At 43.6% G+C, this 15,785-nt stretch overlaps 1 protein-coding gene across 1 annotated transcript in view; it reads right to left on the bottom strand.

The window, feature by feature from the left end:
* Positions 1-839: 839 nt before the first annotated feature.
* The window catches only part of snx33 (sorting nexin 33), a 28,751-nt gene continuing 13,805 nt past the window's right edge, over positions 840-15,785 (bottom strand). Inside the window, exon 2 of the mRNA XM_088340689.1 lies at positions 840-4,280. Coding sequence (XP_088196815.1) covers positions 4,027-4,280 — 254 coding nt within the window. The 3' untranslated portion in view covers positions 840-4,026. The remainder of the gene's footprint in view (positions 4,281-15,785) is intronic.

Consider the following 15,785-nt stretch of genomic DNA (forward strand, 5'->3'; position numbering starts at 1 on the left):
CAGGCTGGCATTGGCTAAAACGGTGAAACAAAGCCTGCAATTGGCCGAAAAAGATGAATGTGTATAGCACGTGGCTGACGGCATAGAGAAAGCATTTTTTTCTATTCTGTATTTGTAAATATTTTATTCTCCTGGATTTACTACCCTCACGGATATAAGAGGACATTGGCTGCACATTATTATGAACACAACGACTTCGGTGAGCTACTCCGGGTTTTATATTGTCCCTGTATCTTGTTTCAGACTGAACTCGATGTTTCTGTGATAATGGATGGAATGGGGTGTCTATTTTTAAATTAAACTCAATTCCAAGTGTTTATTGTCATATGCACAGTAAAGTTGCGAGCGAAAAAGAAAATACAAACTAAGGAAAGGTTGGCATTTCTTTAATCCCAAGACTTTAACCTTCCGAATGATGGAACGATGCATTTGAGTGACATCGTACGGACACCGCATTCGCACGTGTTCTTGACACGTATTTGCGTCTTTGCAAGCTTTAGGAATGTTAAGGGGGTAAGAAGTTTGACTGAACTATCTGACAGTTTTGTCGACGTTCCTATTGTAGCGTCTTATAATCCGGTGCGTCTTATGTATGTCAAAAATAGGACCAAAAACGATTTTTTCGGGGTGCGCCCTATAACCCGGTGAGCCTTATAATAATAATAATTTCCTTGTATTGTCATTCTGTGTAACAATGTACACAGAACGAAATGTCGATTGCACCTGACCCGTTGTAGCGAGCCGATGCAGCCGCAGCCAACAGAGGGCGCCGCCGACCACTTTTTAAGTCTTAGGAATGACTCGGCCGGGGCGCGAACCCGAACCTCCCAGTCATAGTGCGGAAAATACGGTAAGAATTATAAACATTGCTGAATAAGTGCGCCCGTGATTAAAATCCTTTATTGACAACTTAAGACAACAAAGAGTTCTTGCCTTTGTTGTGCTTTCTTGCGTTTATTCATCTATTTCGGGACGACTTTCAGTTTTCCCCATTCTCGGACTTTTGTCTGTTAGTGTAAATAAAACTAGTTGTCACGATTACTGACTAGCTTTACCTGTGCCCGCTCATAGGGCACCAGCCGCTGATTGGTTCCCTGTCCTGTTTTAAGTACAGTCCTTTCACTCTCCGGTTGTCAGTCCGTCAGCGAACCTCTGTTGTTACAAGGCAAGCATTTTGACCCTGACTCCCGCCTGTCCCGTTTTTGCACTTGTTTTTCCATCTGACCGTTCCTGATCTCCCTGTTTGTCTCCGGCTACGACCTGTTTTTGACCCCGACCACGTCTGCTCTCCCGTCCCGGCTTACGACCCGTTTTTGATCTCGACCATGTTTTTACTCTCCTGTCCTGGCTATCAACCTGTTTTTCCGTCCTTGATACCGCCATTTCCCACTACGGAAAAAACACTTCCGTATTCGGATCAAGATCCTCTTTCTATCAATAAAACTTGTGGTTAACAAATGCCTTTTCATAGCTGGTGGTCTAATGGTTAGGATACAGCACTCTCACTGAAGCGACCTGGTTTTAATTCCCATACTATGTTTTGTAATTGATAGATCCGACAGCGCTGTATTCAGCCAATCAGAAGGCGAGGCAGACGACAGCCCTGCCCCTTTTGTATCACACACAATGAATGCCATACTAGTGGCTTCACCAACTCAACGTGCAAAGGATCGATGGGTTCCACAAAAAGTGTTTTATTTTTATGACGCTGCTGTTGTTGTCAGTGAGAGAAGTTTGTAAGTTACTGCGGACGCTTCACTTGCACTCTCTTTGGGTAATTAAAGTAAAACTTGTAAATTATGGGATAGAGGCGATGTGCAGTTCGTGATCCGGTGTATCGAATTTGTGAGGCTTTGGATGTAGTTTCCATTTGTTCCTCACTGGAGACTCGGAACAGATGGGGATGGTGCAGCTCATTTTGGGAATTTGATGTTCTGCGTCACTCATTTGTATATCCTCTTTAAACCATTATTCCTCACAAATTTGAATCAAATTCTTTGTGTGGTAGGTACAGGGGTTCTGACTTCCTCATAGTTTGCCAACATTTTGCATCCACCCTTAAAAGATTGTTAGCGTCCTTGGACACCTTGATGCCATGAATATAACTCTGTATATAATAATAGAGACCCTTTTCTACTGTCTTTTAAGATAAATTAGCTCAACAAGGAAGAAATTATACGGCTATGCTATTAGCAATAGCGACTAAACAGTTGCTCGCTGTTGTTTCCGCCACTCTATTTGCTCCTCGTGTAATACATGGATACGTAACTTCGGTAAGGGTGGCTTACCGCCCTCTGTCTCTGTTGTTATTAGCGACTGATCAGTCATTGCACAAATTCGGTACACGGATAAATAGGGTAATTGAATGACTAATGATTTAGTTTTTACATGGCCTTAATACTTACCCCCCCTTAATAACTCCCTCTGTCAATGAACTTTGGTTTGGTTCCCCGATGATACAGGACTTAAACTGGATATCTATTGGAAAACTTTCAGGCACTCAAGCAATTTTGGATGAAAAATCAGAAACAGAAATTAATCCATTTTTAAACGGTATATTTTGAGTTCATTTTGATTGGTTGAAAAAGAAGACATTCTTGTTGTATTTCTTTACCTGATAACAAAAAGGGGAGAACCCAACCCATTTGATGGCTTTAGTGCAGGGGTGGGCAAACTACGACCCGGGAGCCACATCCTGGGCTGTTAGGCTTCTTAACAAGGCCTCCCAAATGAAGATGGTTACAAATAACATGAAAATATCGTTAAAGGTTGAAAAAAGGTACTAGAAAATTAAATTTTGTGGACACTCTTGTCCCCAGTTTGCCTTAAAGTGGGTCTACCATCCATATCAATATATATCTTTTACATGAAACATTTTTCTGTACTTTTTTTGATAACTTACTTTAATCCCTCACTACTTTGCCCTTTGTCCTCTGCAGACTTAGTGCATTGCGGGCTGGAAAATATCCCACGATTCATTTTCCCCTATTGCATTGTACTACGAACGGTGGCCAGTAGGCAGCAATTTTGTCGCGTCTGATGTTTGCTTTTGCTGTCCTGTCCCCCAGAAAGTAACCTGCACTCTTAAGCCAGCTATCCATTATCCCTGATTGCATAATGCTGCGAGTGCGGACATGCAAAGCGCACTTTTGTCACGGCCAGCGTGCTGTTATGTCCACTGAAAAAGAATTGCGTTAATGCAACCGAGATCCAATATCCCCAATCCCATTTGCTGCAAGAGAGGACCGGCATAAGGCACTTTTGTTGGCAGGGTTTAGACAGCAAGTTTGTCAGGCCGCTCTTTCCATTTGTCCCGCCTTAAATGAGCAGTGCATGTGAAGCTGCGATCCATTATCCCCAGTCAACTATTGCTGTGAGCAAGGACAGGCGGAGTGCAAGTTATGCATGTGGGAGGGGCTTCTTCACGATTTTTTGCGTATTGCAGAGGGGTTCTGGTCCCCATTTACTGCAGTAAACGAGGGGTTACAGTATTTATTTTATTATGTAAAAAACTGTTGTAAACTAGCCTATTGCATCTGGAGTTTTTCAATTCATCTTAGGAAAGTTAGTACTTAAAAAGGGACATATTATATAACTTTGCTTTTATCCTGAATGTTTAAAAACATTTTGATTACGTTTTCTATTTCTAAAAAAAATATTCAAAATGTCTGCAAGAATAGAGGCTAGCAGCAACCATAGCCTGCGGCCAAGCAGCTAACATGAGTGGCTAGAGAAGGAAACATTAGAACATTCGATAGAATGATATAATTTTTCTTCCCTCGAGTATTGCAGAGGCATCGTAATTGAGACTCTATCAGCAGATCATCAGAATTTAATCTTTTTTAACCCAATGTGGCCCGATACGCGAAAAATCGTCCCACCCCTGCTTTTGTGCGAACAATCCACTTCAAAAATGGTTAAGAACTATAAAACCTAAGCACGGTGTAATAAATCTTAAATTACATAAAAAACAATCCATGGTTCATTACAGAGAGCCGTGAATGGTCAGTTTTCCCGGCCCCAGCCCTAAAGACACTCATACATGCGCAAGGTACGCTCCAGTTGTTGGACCACGCGCTGGTAGAAGGCGATCTGTTCCCTGAGGTACGCCTGCATCATGTCCCTGAAGTCCACCTCGCGTTGGCGATGAAAATGGCTCATCTCGGCCTGCAGAGCGAAGCCGACCGTCCGGCAGCGCTTTCGGATGCCGTCCGCCTCCGATTGGTCCATTTTGCCTTCGTCCGTCATGCGCTGGCTCTCCTTCACCTTGGCAAAGGCACCTGAGGGGGCGACACCATACGGATTGAAGGACCAAATCCGGAGAAACGTTTCGATATTTGATTGACGGATTCCAAAATGGTACATAAATCCAATTTTGTGGGTCTACTGAGATTGTTTTTTGGACCAGAGTTTGCCTTTTTCTCTCTCAGAACATGAAAGTGCTAATGCATGCTTATCTCCTATGTTTCTTTGGTCTCCAGATGGCTAACAGTTAAATAAGTCAAGCATCAGGATACTGAATCACAGAACTTGGTGACATTGACTTACATGAGCACCTGTAGAAAGCGACAGACTGTAAGAAAATATAAAGAGATGCTCGTGACAAGCCATAAGCAACAGACAAGAGGCTGAAATGAGTGGCTAGAGAAAAGAAACAGTGGAAACAATTACCGTAAATTCCGGACTATAGAGCGCACCTGATTATAAGCGGCACGCACCACATTTCAAGAGGAAAACCGATTTTGTACTTACACAAGCCGCACCTGTATATACGCCGCATGCGCCCACATTAATAAAATGTAACACAAAATTAACCCAGACCCGACTTTAAGTCTCGCGATTGTAACTGAATATCCTTCATTAAAGTACGCAGTCCAAAAATCACAGCCGACTAAATGTACGTAAAATGATAACCTAAACTTCTTATATGTAATAACTTGTGAAGCCCTTAGAGACAAATAAAAATGACTTGACTTGACTTGACTACTTAAGGTTTGATGCAGACCGGCAGAGTCCGGTTCCCGTTGAAAGTAATCCAAAGAAAAAAGTGTATATTTCCAAAGGTAAGGGTGGGGAAAAATATATATCCACTATTGTCTGCCGTGTCCACAAACACTCACCTTTACCGGTCCCCACTTCCCGTCAGCCCGCGTTTGTTACGCCCCTTCTTTTTAATTCGCCCATCCAAAACATATCAGAATAAGTGTCCAAAATAAATACAAATAAATGCATTACAAAAATATAGAGTTGCAAATACATATTATACATGGTTACACATATTTACAAAAAAAGACGGTACACCGAGAGAGTTTTCAAACCTTTAATAATAATAATTTAACTTTAATCCCAAACAGTGCCTGTCACAGGTAGCAACACGCTAGCAACACGCTCGCAACACATTAAACTGGTCTGTTAAAAAACATACCGTACTTGTAAAAATCACGGTAAACCGGCCTCATCTTCCTCCTTAAAACTGAAGCCATCAAAGTCGTCTTCCTCGGTGTCGGAAAGAAACAGTGTCCTATAGACGTCGTCCCACGCTCCCGCAGCCTTACTCGCTGTCACTGTCGCTGATGTGCCCTCCTCTCCGTCACGGCTTTTCGGAACCTGTTGGTGATGGCGGATTTTTTGATGCTGCCCCACGCTGTCAGAATCCACTGGCAGACTTGCGAAAAAGGTGCCTTTCGCATGCGGCCAGTTTTAGTGAAAGATTTCTCGCCGCTAGTCAAGCCAAGAAGTTGCAGTCTTCCTTGGCGCATATGTTCCACCGGTGTAAATCTTACCTTTTGTACTCGAGCGCCGCTCGATTACATAAATTGGCCGCATCACTGAATAAGCCGCAGGGTTGAACGTTTGGGGGAAAAGTAGCAGCTTATAGTCCGGAATTTACGGTAAATGACTGATTCATGAGATTGCTGAATGTGAGTGACACTGAAACACTAGGCAGAAGCAGATAACAAAAACAATAGTAGTTAGTGGCGAGCCATTTTCTGCAGCAAAGTGGCAATCTTGATTGACTCGAGAGGGAAACAACAGAAAAATAAGTGTAAGACGCCCGAATCATGGTGCTAGGCTCCGTTTGCTCGAATGACCATAAGGGCAAGGGACACTAAAGGTTTAAGCAGGAGAAGTCAACAATAACAATAGTGGCTAGCGACAAGCCATAGCCTGCCACCAAGTGGCTGAGAGAAGTGGCTAGAGAAGGAAACATTGGGTAAAAAAAAAAATCGCCAAATACCTAAATCATGTGATTTATCCGTGGAAGCCAAGCAACACTAAAGGACAACTTAATTTACATGGAGCAACAACAATAGTGGCTAGAGGGAAGCCATAGCCTGCAGCTAAGTGGCTAACATGAGAGGATAGAGAAGGAAACCGTCGCAAAAAAAGTGTAAGATACCTGAATCATGGAGCTAGGCTACGTTTGCTCGAATGACCAGAAGGGCGAGGGACACTAAAGGTTGAAGCAGGAGAAGTCAACAATAACAATAGTGGCTAGCGACAAGCCATAGCCTGTCACCAAGTGGCTGAGAGAAGTGGCTAGAGAAGGAAGCCTTGGGTAAAAAAAAAAATCACCAAATACCTTAATCATGTGATTAATCTGTGGAAGCCAAGCGGCAGTAAAGGACAAACGATCTTAATTTACATAGAGCCACAACAATTGCAGCTACAGGTAAGCCATAGCCTGCAGCTAAGTGGGAGGATAGAGCAGGAAACAGTTGCAAAAAAATGAAATATGCCTGAATCATAGGAGTCAAATGTGGAAGGTAAGGGGCATTATGTGATGAATCAAATCAAATGGAATATATTTGTATAGTAAGTATTTGTAAAGGCGATTTACAATTTAAATTTCTGTACAACAAGACAATAAAATCCCCTCTCTCCTCCCAACCCAACAACCCGAAATACCTCATACGGACACACACAATGATTAAAATACGATATGTAATATATAATGTAATTAATTGCAAGGCACAGACTAAGCATGTGAGGAAAGGGATCTGAGGGAGGCTTATCCATACTCATAGGGATGGCAGAAAACCTTATTTACATGAAGCAGCTAACAATAGCAAAAACAGCTACAGCCAAGTGGATAACATGAGTGGCTAGAGAAGGAAATAGTTGTAAAAATAGTGGGAAAACAAGACACAGGTATTGGGCCTAGTTTTGTGCGGTAAGTGTAACTGTTACAAGCTAGCTATGTGTAATGGCCACCCAGGCTTCTGTAGTAGTAAGATGGCTGCCAATTATGTTAACTTTGTCAAGTTGTGTAATATCATTAGAAATGTCCAAGTGTAACATCATGTACACGATACAGTAAATGTTTTTTGCGAGGTAATTGAAACAATAACGTTTTATTTAACCCACTAGGGGTCTAAATAACACAAATTAGGGCTTTAAACTTGAATGAGATAAATCAGGACAGGAAAGAATGACTATTTTAAAGTTTAGCACCTAAACTGAAACTGTCTCCTTTCTTTTCTGGCATGGAATTCCAGAAAGCAAACTCCTTCATACCAAAACGTCTGTGGGCAAGTTTTCATGTCACTTTTCCACGGGCACGTCGCCACCTCACACTTCCTGATGACTATTCCAGCCTGGCCAAACGGTTGAGCGCTAACGCGAAAAAGAAGAAAAAAAACAGGACGCGAGAAACATTCAAAATGTTATGTCGCTGGCGTGCCGGGACGGGCCCCGCACCCGCGGTCGTCAGGGGCGACGGCATCTCTGGTCGATTCCTGAGCTCAGGAATTTGAGGCAAATTCCTGGCAGGCGGGTGGGAAATGGCGTGGAGGTGACCTACATTCGAGCGCTCCCTTTTCCACATGGGGGGAGAATGTGCATCATCACCAAGATTTGCCGCAGGCGTCGGGGAGGGTGCTCGCTGGAGCCTTGGTGTGGTTAGAACAGCTGTGGAATTTTTCATTTTCTTGACTTTTTTAAATCTGTTTCAATTCTTTTTTCAAATCTTCTGAGTTGGTTGTTATTTATTGATAAGTATAAAGTTTAGTACCAGCTCAGCGGCCTTGGGGGTGAGGCGCCCGCCCCGAGACTGGGAGGTTGCTGGTTCGAGCCTAAGACTTACTACATTGGTACCCATTGCCTCCCTGCTTGGCGTTCGGCATTTAGGGGTTGGAATTGGGGGATTCGGTCACCTAGTGACTCCCAACGATATGTTGCAAAACATCAGTTGGGTTGTGCGAGGGGGCTGGGAACCCCCTCCTCTGAATCAATCTCCCAGAAAGAGTCAGAGTCTAGCCACCTCCCTCAGGGGGGGATATGGCTATATAAGATACAGTTTAGTAGACACTCAAAATACGGAGAGAAGACAGCCGTGGAAACTAAACATTTAAGGAGAACCGGGAGAGAAGCCTTGAGATAGGAAAGTCCAACCTGCTTTCTTAATTCTCCTAGGTTACAAAAGCAGATCTGCCCTAAACTGCAACATGATTGGCTGATATTGACAATGATGTAATCGTAAAATAACAACAACATAAAATATCATACATTATGAATATGTAAGGACCAGAACGGAAACAGGACCAAATTGTGTTATGTTTCTCACAAGTTGAATTAAAGGAAAGAGGAAGGACTGCGCCCATGATCCGGTGTTCGCTAGGCGCGGGAAGCCGGTCGCTCTGAACGCGGAAGCGGATCGTCCGTGGCGAGCGATGGCGGTGTCGGGGATGGGAAAACAGGTCGATAGCAAAAACGTGGTCGGGTCGGAAATGGGTCGTAAGCCGGGATGGGGGAGCAGACGTAGTCGGGATCAAAACGGGTCGTAAATCGGGACGGGAGAGCAGACGTGGTCAACGCGGGTCGCAGCCGGTGACAGACGGGAGCAAAAACGGAACAGGTGGGAGTCAGGGTCGAAAAGGCTTGCCTAGTATTCACTGAGGTACACAGAAAATATTCCTGTATCAGGAAAAAAGTATATTAATAGGCTGTAAGACATACCAGCAATATTGAAATAATATTTTAGTCGATTTGTACTTCATTCTGACGGATTGTGGGCGCAGCCCTTCCTCTTTCCTTTAGTAAAACTTGTGATAAACGTAACGCAATTGGGTCCTGTTTCCGTTCTGGTAATGGCAAATTTGTATTCGTTTTACTTTTTTTGTAGTTAAATTACAAAAATATTCAAAATGAGCAAACCTGTACAATTAGTCAAATAAATGTGCTCATTTGAAGTATTGTTTTTTTTTTTTTATGTAAGTAATAAAAGAGAAGAAGTGCCATGGTTTCCATGGCGCCCAATTGGCCTGGCCCATGTGTGTCACGGTTGCCATGGTGCCCAATTGGCCTGGCCCATGTGTGTCACGGTTGCCATGGTGCCCAATTGGCCACGCCCGTGTGTGTCTCTGTTGATATGTTGCCCAATTGGCCCCGCCCGTGTGGCGCCAGCTGCGGCTCGTTGAGAGATTGGCTTTCTGTCTATATAAAGCTCAGCGCTCTCTTGCTTCCTTTGTCAGCCCGTCAAACAAACTTCTGCCCCACAAGACGTGGGTTCTGACTCGGTCCTCTCTTGCTGTTGGTATTTTAAGTCCGGTATTATTCCCGTTTATTTTTGTCCTGTTTAATTTCGGGTTCCAGTTTTGTTTCAGTCTGTTTTTGTCCTGTTTGTTAGTTTCTCCGGTTTTTGTTTCCCGTCTCGTTTCTCCTGTTCATTTTTCTTTATCCTGATTCATTATCAATCTCGTCGGTCTCTGGCTTCCCGTCTTTCCACGACAGACCGTCTGCCTAACGTGCATGACTCCCCATTTCCCGTAAAATAAAGGCTTGTGTGAGAATGTCACGCAATTGGGTCCTGTATCTGTTCTGGTTCTGACAAGAAGTATCTGCCATATCATATCATTCTGCATATTTTGTGGAATATTCATTATTTTACTTACCTGGCAAGAGAAATACGCTAATAAAGGAGAACATATTGCTTTAATTTGTTGTCAATGGTTCAGTATTTAATAAAATCGCCCCTTATTTCTCCTGCTCCTCTGAGGCTTGTGGAAAAAGAAAACTAAGCAGACGCCAAATTTGAGCCGGTATGCCGGATTGTGGTCACAGTTAATCAGACCGTCCTGCTTCTTCTGCTTCCCCGAGCGTTTCTTTGCGCACGCGCGACTGTAAAGTCCGACGCATACGCTTTGCCGGTGTTCAGACGGCAAGCCAGGGGGGGGCAACTCCTTTCTAATTCCTCGCAGACCGACTAGCAGCCGCGAGGTCATTAAACTGACACTCGGCGGCCGTAAAACATCTTGCTGCATGAGATAGGCCAAGGCGGCAAGACACGATTGAAAAGACGTATGAAATATGTGTAAAAATGTGAAAAAGACGTAAAAAAAAGTAGAAAAGAAGTCAGTGAAACCTGGTTGAAAGACATAGAAATGACAGAGGAAAAATGTAGAAAAGACATAAAAAGGATGTGAAAAAAGAGGTCACAACGAAAACCAAATTACATCAAAAAACACATAAAAAAGAAGTCAACTAGGATGAAAAGACAGAAAAGTGAACCGGAACAGGAGGAGAACCCAAATGCGTGACGTTTCTCACACAAGCTTTAATTTTACAGGAAATGGGGCAGTCAAGCACGTTAACCCAAAACGCCAGTAATTCGGCGATCGCTGGGCAAAAGAAGAAAGACAGAAGTCTGGCGTGGAACAACAGAAAGCAAGACACCAACGAGATCGATACCATTTACACGAGCCGATACCGAACAGATGATGTCGATACCGTACAGAACGAAATTGAAAGGATTGCTAACAGATATGAGGAGAGTGGAGACAGATATCAGACAGGACGAGAATGACGGGCACGATACCAGACACTGGAGACCTGAGACTGAAATCAAAACAGGACAAAACCAACGGGGTCGAAACCGGACAGGATACACAAACGGGAAACCGGACAGAGTCAAAACCCACGTCTAGCGGGTGCAGAGGTTCGTTGACGGACTGACAAAGGGTGAGTGAGAGCACTGAGCTTAAATACAAGGGACGCCAATCTGTCAAAGAGCCGCAGCTGGAGCCAATTGGGCGCCATGGCAACCGTGACAGAAAAGACGGGGAAAAGATGCGGGAGAAACATGGAAAAGAAGTTGACAAAGGACATAGAAGACATGGAAAATATGTAAAAAGGACGTGGAAAAGACATGGAAAAGATGTGGAAAAGACGTGAAATCTTATGGAAAGAATGTCAAAAAGACGTTGAAAAAACATCAAAAAGAAATCAAAAAGATGTCAAAATACTAGCAAACTCTGGTTGAAAAGAAGTAGAAAATACCTTTGAAAAAAAGTGGAAAATACATGGAAAAAATTTGTCCAAGGGTATGAAAAAGACATGGAAAAGACGTGAAAAGGACATGGCAATGACATGGAAAAGACGAGGAAAACACTTGGAAAGGATGTGGAAAAGAACACCAAAAACATGTCAAAAGGACGTATAAAAGAAGTCTAAAAGCTGTTAATACTTGAAAAATACCTTAAAGAACATAAAAAATACATGGAGAAGATGTGTAAAAAGATATGAAATAGACGAGGAAAGGAGGTTGGAACGATGTGTGAAGATGTGTAAAAAAAGTTTAAAAAAAACGCGTAGAAAAGACATGAAAAAAGAGAAAAAGACGTCAAATAGACGTGGGAAAGACATGCAACAGACATGGAAATTGGGTGAAAAAGACGTAGAAAAGACATGAAAAAAAAGAGAAAAAGGCGTCAATATGTGGTAAAGATGCTAAAAATGTCAAGACCAGAACAGAGACAGGACCCACTTGCTTTGCGTTTCTCACAAGTTTTATTGGAAGAAAGAGAAAGGATTGCGCCCACAATCCGGTGATTGCTGGACGCGGGAAGCAGGTTGCTCTGAATACGGAAGTGGATGGCGGTGTCGGGAACGGAACACAGGTCAGTAGCCGGGACAGGAGACAGGAGGGCGGGGTCGGAAGCGAGTCGGAAGCCAGGACGGGAGAGCAGACGTGGTCAAACACTTCATAGACAAACGGGAGCAAAAAGGGGACAGGTGGGAGTCAAGGTCGAAAAAGGCTTGCCTTGTATAAACAGAGGTTCACAGACAGACTGACAACAGGGGATTGACAGGACTGGGTTCAAATAAGGACAGGGAGCCAATCAGAGTCCGAGGCAGTTGGCGCCAAATGAGCGGGCACAGCTGAGTCACATCAGTAATCATGACGAAAACGTGGCGTGGATCATCATTTGGTCAAAGCAGTAAAAAGCAGTGTAATCGTAATTGTTGTGATTATCTAATAAGAGTTACGATCTGATGAGTTCATCATTTGGGCAAGCAAAAACAATAACAGAGAACTGGGAAGGAAGCATGAGAATGCAAAAGAGGCCCGCACTGAAAAACATTTGTAGCAGCCAACGTTGCACAATTTATCTCCGAGATCCGACGTGCTGCTACGGAACACTGACCCACAATACTTGCGATTCTTTTGCTTCGTTTTTTTTCTCACAGCCCGAGGAAGAAAAACAAAAACGGCTTCTCTCATCTTGGCACTGATCTCAAAGGGAAGACGGCATAGGTCATCAAAGCCTAGCCCTAACCCTTAACCCCCCCTCAACCCTTTAGGGGTCCCTTATACCGAACCCTAACCCTCTAGACTAGCCTGAAAATAACTTATTCCTCTAACCCGAGCCCTAATCGCCTAAACCAGGAGTGTCAAACACGCGGCCCGGAGGCTGGATCAGGCCCACCGAGGATTTTAATCCGGCCCGCGAGACATTGCCAAGAGAAGTGTAAGAGAAAAACGAGCTGGAGTTTGAAATATGTCCACGTGATGTCGCCGCTCCCAAAGCAACTAGATCTGTATTTCTTTCTCTCTCTCCCTCTTTTGAGTTTAGGTCACTTATTCTTTCTTTCTTTCCCTCTTATTCTATCATCTCTCTCTTTGTCTCTTCTCTTGTTCTCTTATTTTCTTTCTCTCTCTTTGTCCCTCTCTTTTTCTTTTTCGCTCTCTTTGTCTATTTCTCTATCTTTCTTTCTCTGTCTCGCTCACTTTGTCTCTTTTCGTCTCTTTTCAGTTTATTTCTTGATTTTATTCACTCTCCTTTTTTACTCTCATTCTTATTTCCCTCAATCTATATCCCTCGCTATTTCTCTAATGTTCTTTCTCTCTTTTTTTTCTCCCTCTCTCTCTCTTTGTGTCTCTCTCTATCTCTCCATTTTTGTCTCTATTTCTTTTTTTTCCTCTTTGACTGTCACTCTTCTTTTTGCTCTCTTTTTGCTCCTTTTCTCTGTTTCTCTATCCCTCTCTATCCATTTCTCTCTCACTTTATTTCTCTCTCTCCCTATTTTTCTCTTTTTTTTCTTTCTCTTTAATCCACTACTCTGACCATCGTGAGAGTTTTTCCTACTATGTGGTCTCGACCTAAAATGAGTTTGACACCGCTGCCCTAAACCCACCATAGCCCTAACTTTAACCCACCCTAAATCCTAACCCCTAGCTTAACCCCATAACCAGATCCCTAACTCCAACCCCTAACCCCTTAACCCAAAGCCCAGGCCGCTAACCCTCTAACCCTGCTAAAAACATGGATCAGGTTTCACTCAGACAATATAAGATCTTGTTTTGAAAAAATGTAAAGATTGTTAGATTCAAGCGGCTCTTCCAGTTCTTGGCCTGAAATTGGCGGTTCTTTTTTTAAATGAATAGCAATGTTATGGTGCGCTTGCTTTGTTTTAGCTGCTAGCGTCACTTTAGCACCTGAACAATTTAGCAGATAAAAACAGTTTCATGGACCTTAGCAGTCGCTAATGCTAGCATTGTGGACACGGCCGCAAGATACCAGCCAATGCTAGCGTCTTCGCAGTAATGCCTTCATTTGACACTAAATAACTGATGCTAATACTACAAAATGATATTTTCAAACTCGACGTGATTTTTACCGCGACTATTATTTTCATCTGATCTAATCCAGTCCCTGGCCTGGGTTTATCTCTTATTTTCGGGTAATTCAGTTGCTAGTCGGATTACCAAATCGCTTCACTTTGGTGACTATCCTAGCTTTAGCTGTTAGCATCATGCAACCACTTACCATTGTTGACCCGATTGAGAGATGCTAATGCTAGCTGTCAAAAAGGACAGATTGCTTAATGGTCTATACTGAATGAAGTTTTTTTTAAAGCAACGTGGTCTATGCCAAACAGCCGGACGATCCAAACATAAACAAAAACATCTGCGCACAGCTGCTATTTCCTGCGTGTGCGTGACACGGCATTTTTCTTCCTGCATCAGCAAAATTCTGCCAACCTTTTTCAATAAAACTCATAGCGTACACATGCCAAGCACCAATTTCGGGCTCTGTTTTTTCTTCCAAGTAGGACTGAAGTGAAAATTTAGTCTTTTGAATGTTTTGTAACTCTAACCTCTAGAACTCTATCCTATCTTAGTCTGTTTTTACAAAATTTAGTCCAGAAAATAGACATATAAATTTGGTTTTGTAAAACCGGGCCAACATGGACCTAAGAGTCCATAGTTATTGTTGTTTTATCTCAAGGGCCCGGTCACACAGCCGTTTGCGTCTGTATCAAGGCTGAATCACGGCCAGAAATTTCTGCCCGTGAAGCGGACGCTATTGAACGCTTTGAGATCGCCATACAGACGGGATACAGCAGTGCTTTACACGCGGTCGGAAATTCACACGCGGTTGGCAGCGCGAAAAAGTTTTGCGCTGCTCAAAACTTTAGGGCCCGGTCACACAGCCTTTCACGGGCGTATCGAGGCTGAATCACGGCCAGAAATTTCTGCCAGTGAAGCAAACGCTGTTGGACGCTTTGAGATCGCCATATAGACGAGATACAGCAGTGCTTTACTCGCGGTCGGAAATTCACACGCGGTTGGCCGCGCGAAAAAGTTTTGCGCTGCTCAAAACTTTAGACCACGTGTTAACCGCGGGCGGCACACGTGGTACACACGAGGTAATGACGCGGAAATGACGCGGAACGACGTGCTATGGCCGCGGCAAGGGCGTGGTTACACGCGGGTAGGACGCGAAATTTCAGCGGGTAATCGTGGGTGGAGCACGGTCATAGCATGTCCTGCGCCTGCATCGCGGTGTTATTACGTGAAATTAGCATTTATACGGCGTGCATTACCGTTCAATTAAATTCACAGCAAATACAAAGACGGAATGGTTTAAGTTGTATTACATTCCCAACAAATGCAAGACGAAGTGGTTTTGGTTATATGTTCGCCGTTACATTCCCTAAAAGTGAGATAAAACGAGGTAAAAGTGGTTGTAGTAGCGAGGGGATGCAAATCTCGGCAAGGATGCATTTCTCGGCATAACGCCGGCTCGGCAGCTTTTATACCCGTGGTCCACACGAGAAAATGACGCGGAAATGACGCGATGAGGAAGCGGAACAGTAGCCGGCGTCTGTTTTGCGGGCATACCACCGATGAGCGGCGGGTTGGCCAATTTTGCGCATTTTCCATCGCGGGCAAAAAAAAAAAAACGCAAAATTTTACCCGCGATACAGACGCAAACGGCTGTGTGACCGGGCCCTTATCTAGTGTGGTCCAAATGTAGCCCCCAAAAGGACGTATTTCCAACTCTTGTAACTATTACCCTAACAACCATGGCCCACTAACCCTCTAATCCTATCCCACCTTCCCTAACCCCTTACTCCAAGCCCTAATTCCTAACCCCTAACTACTAGCCTTAACCCAACCACTTTCACCTTTTTATAAACAGAACCTTAGTGTGTCAAAAACCAGAACAGGATCAGGACCCAACGTTCTCACACAAGATTTTATTTTACAGGAAATGGGA

The sequence above is a fragment of the Urocampus carinirostris genome, chromosome 7, assembly GCF_059441175.1.
Source record: "Urocampus carinirostris isolate Australia breed hairy pipefish chromosome 7, RoL_Ucar_1.0, whole genome shotgun sequence".
Classification (NCBI taxonomy): Eukaryota; Metazoa; Chordata; class Actinopteri; order Syngnathiformes; family Syngnathidae; genus Urocampus; species Urocampus carinirostris.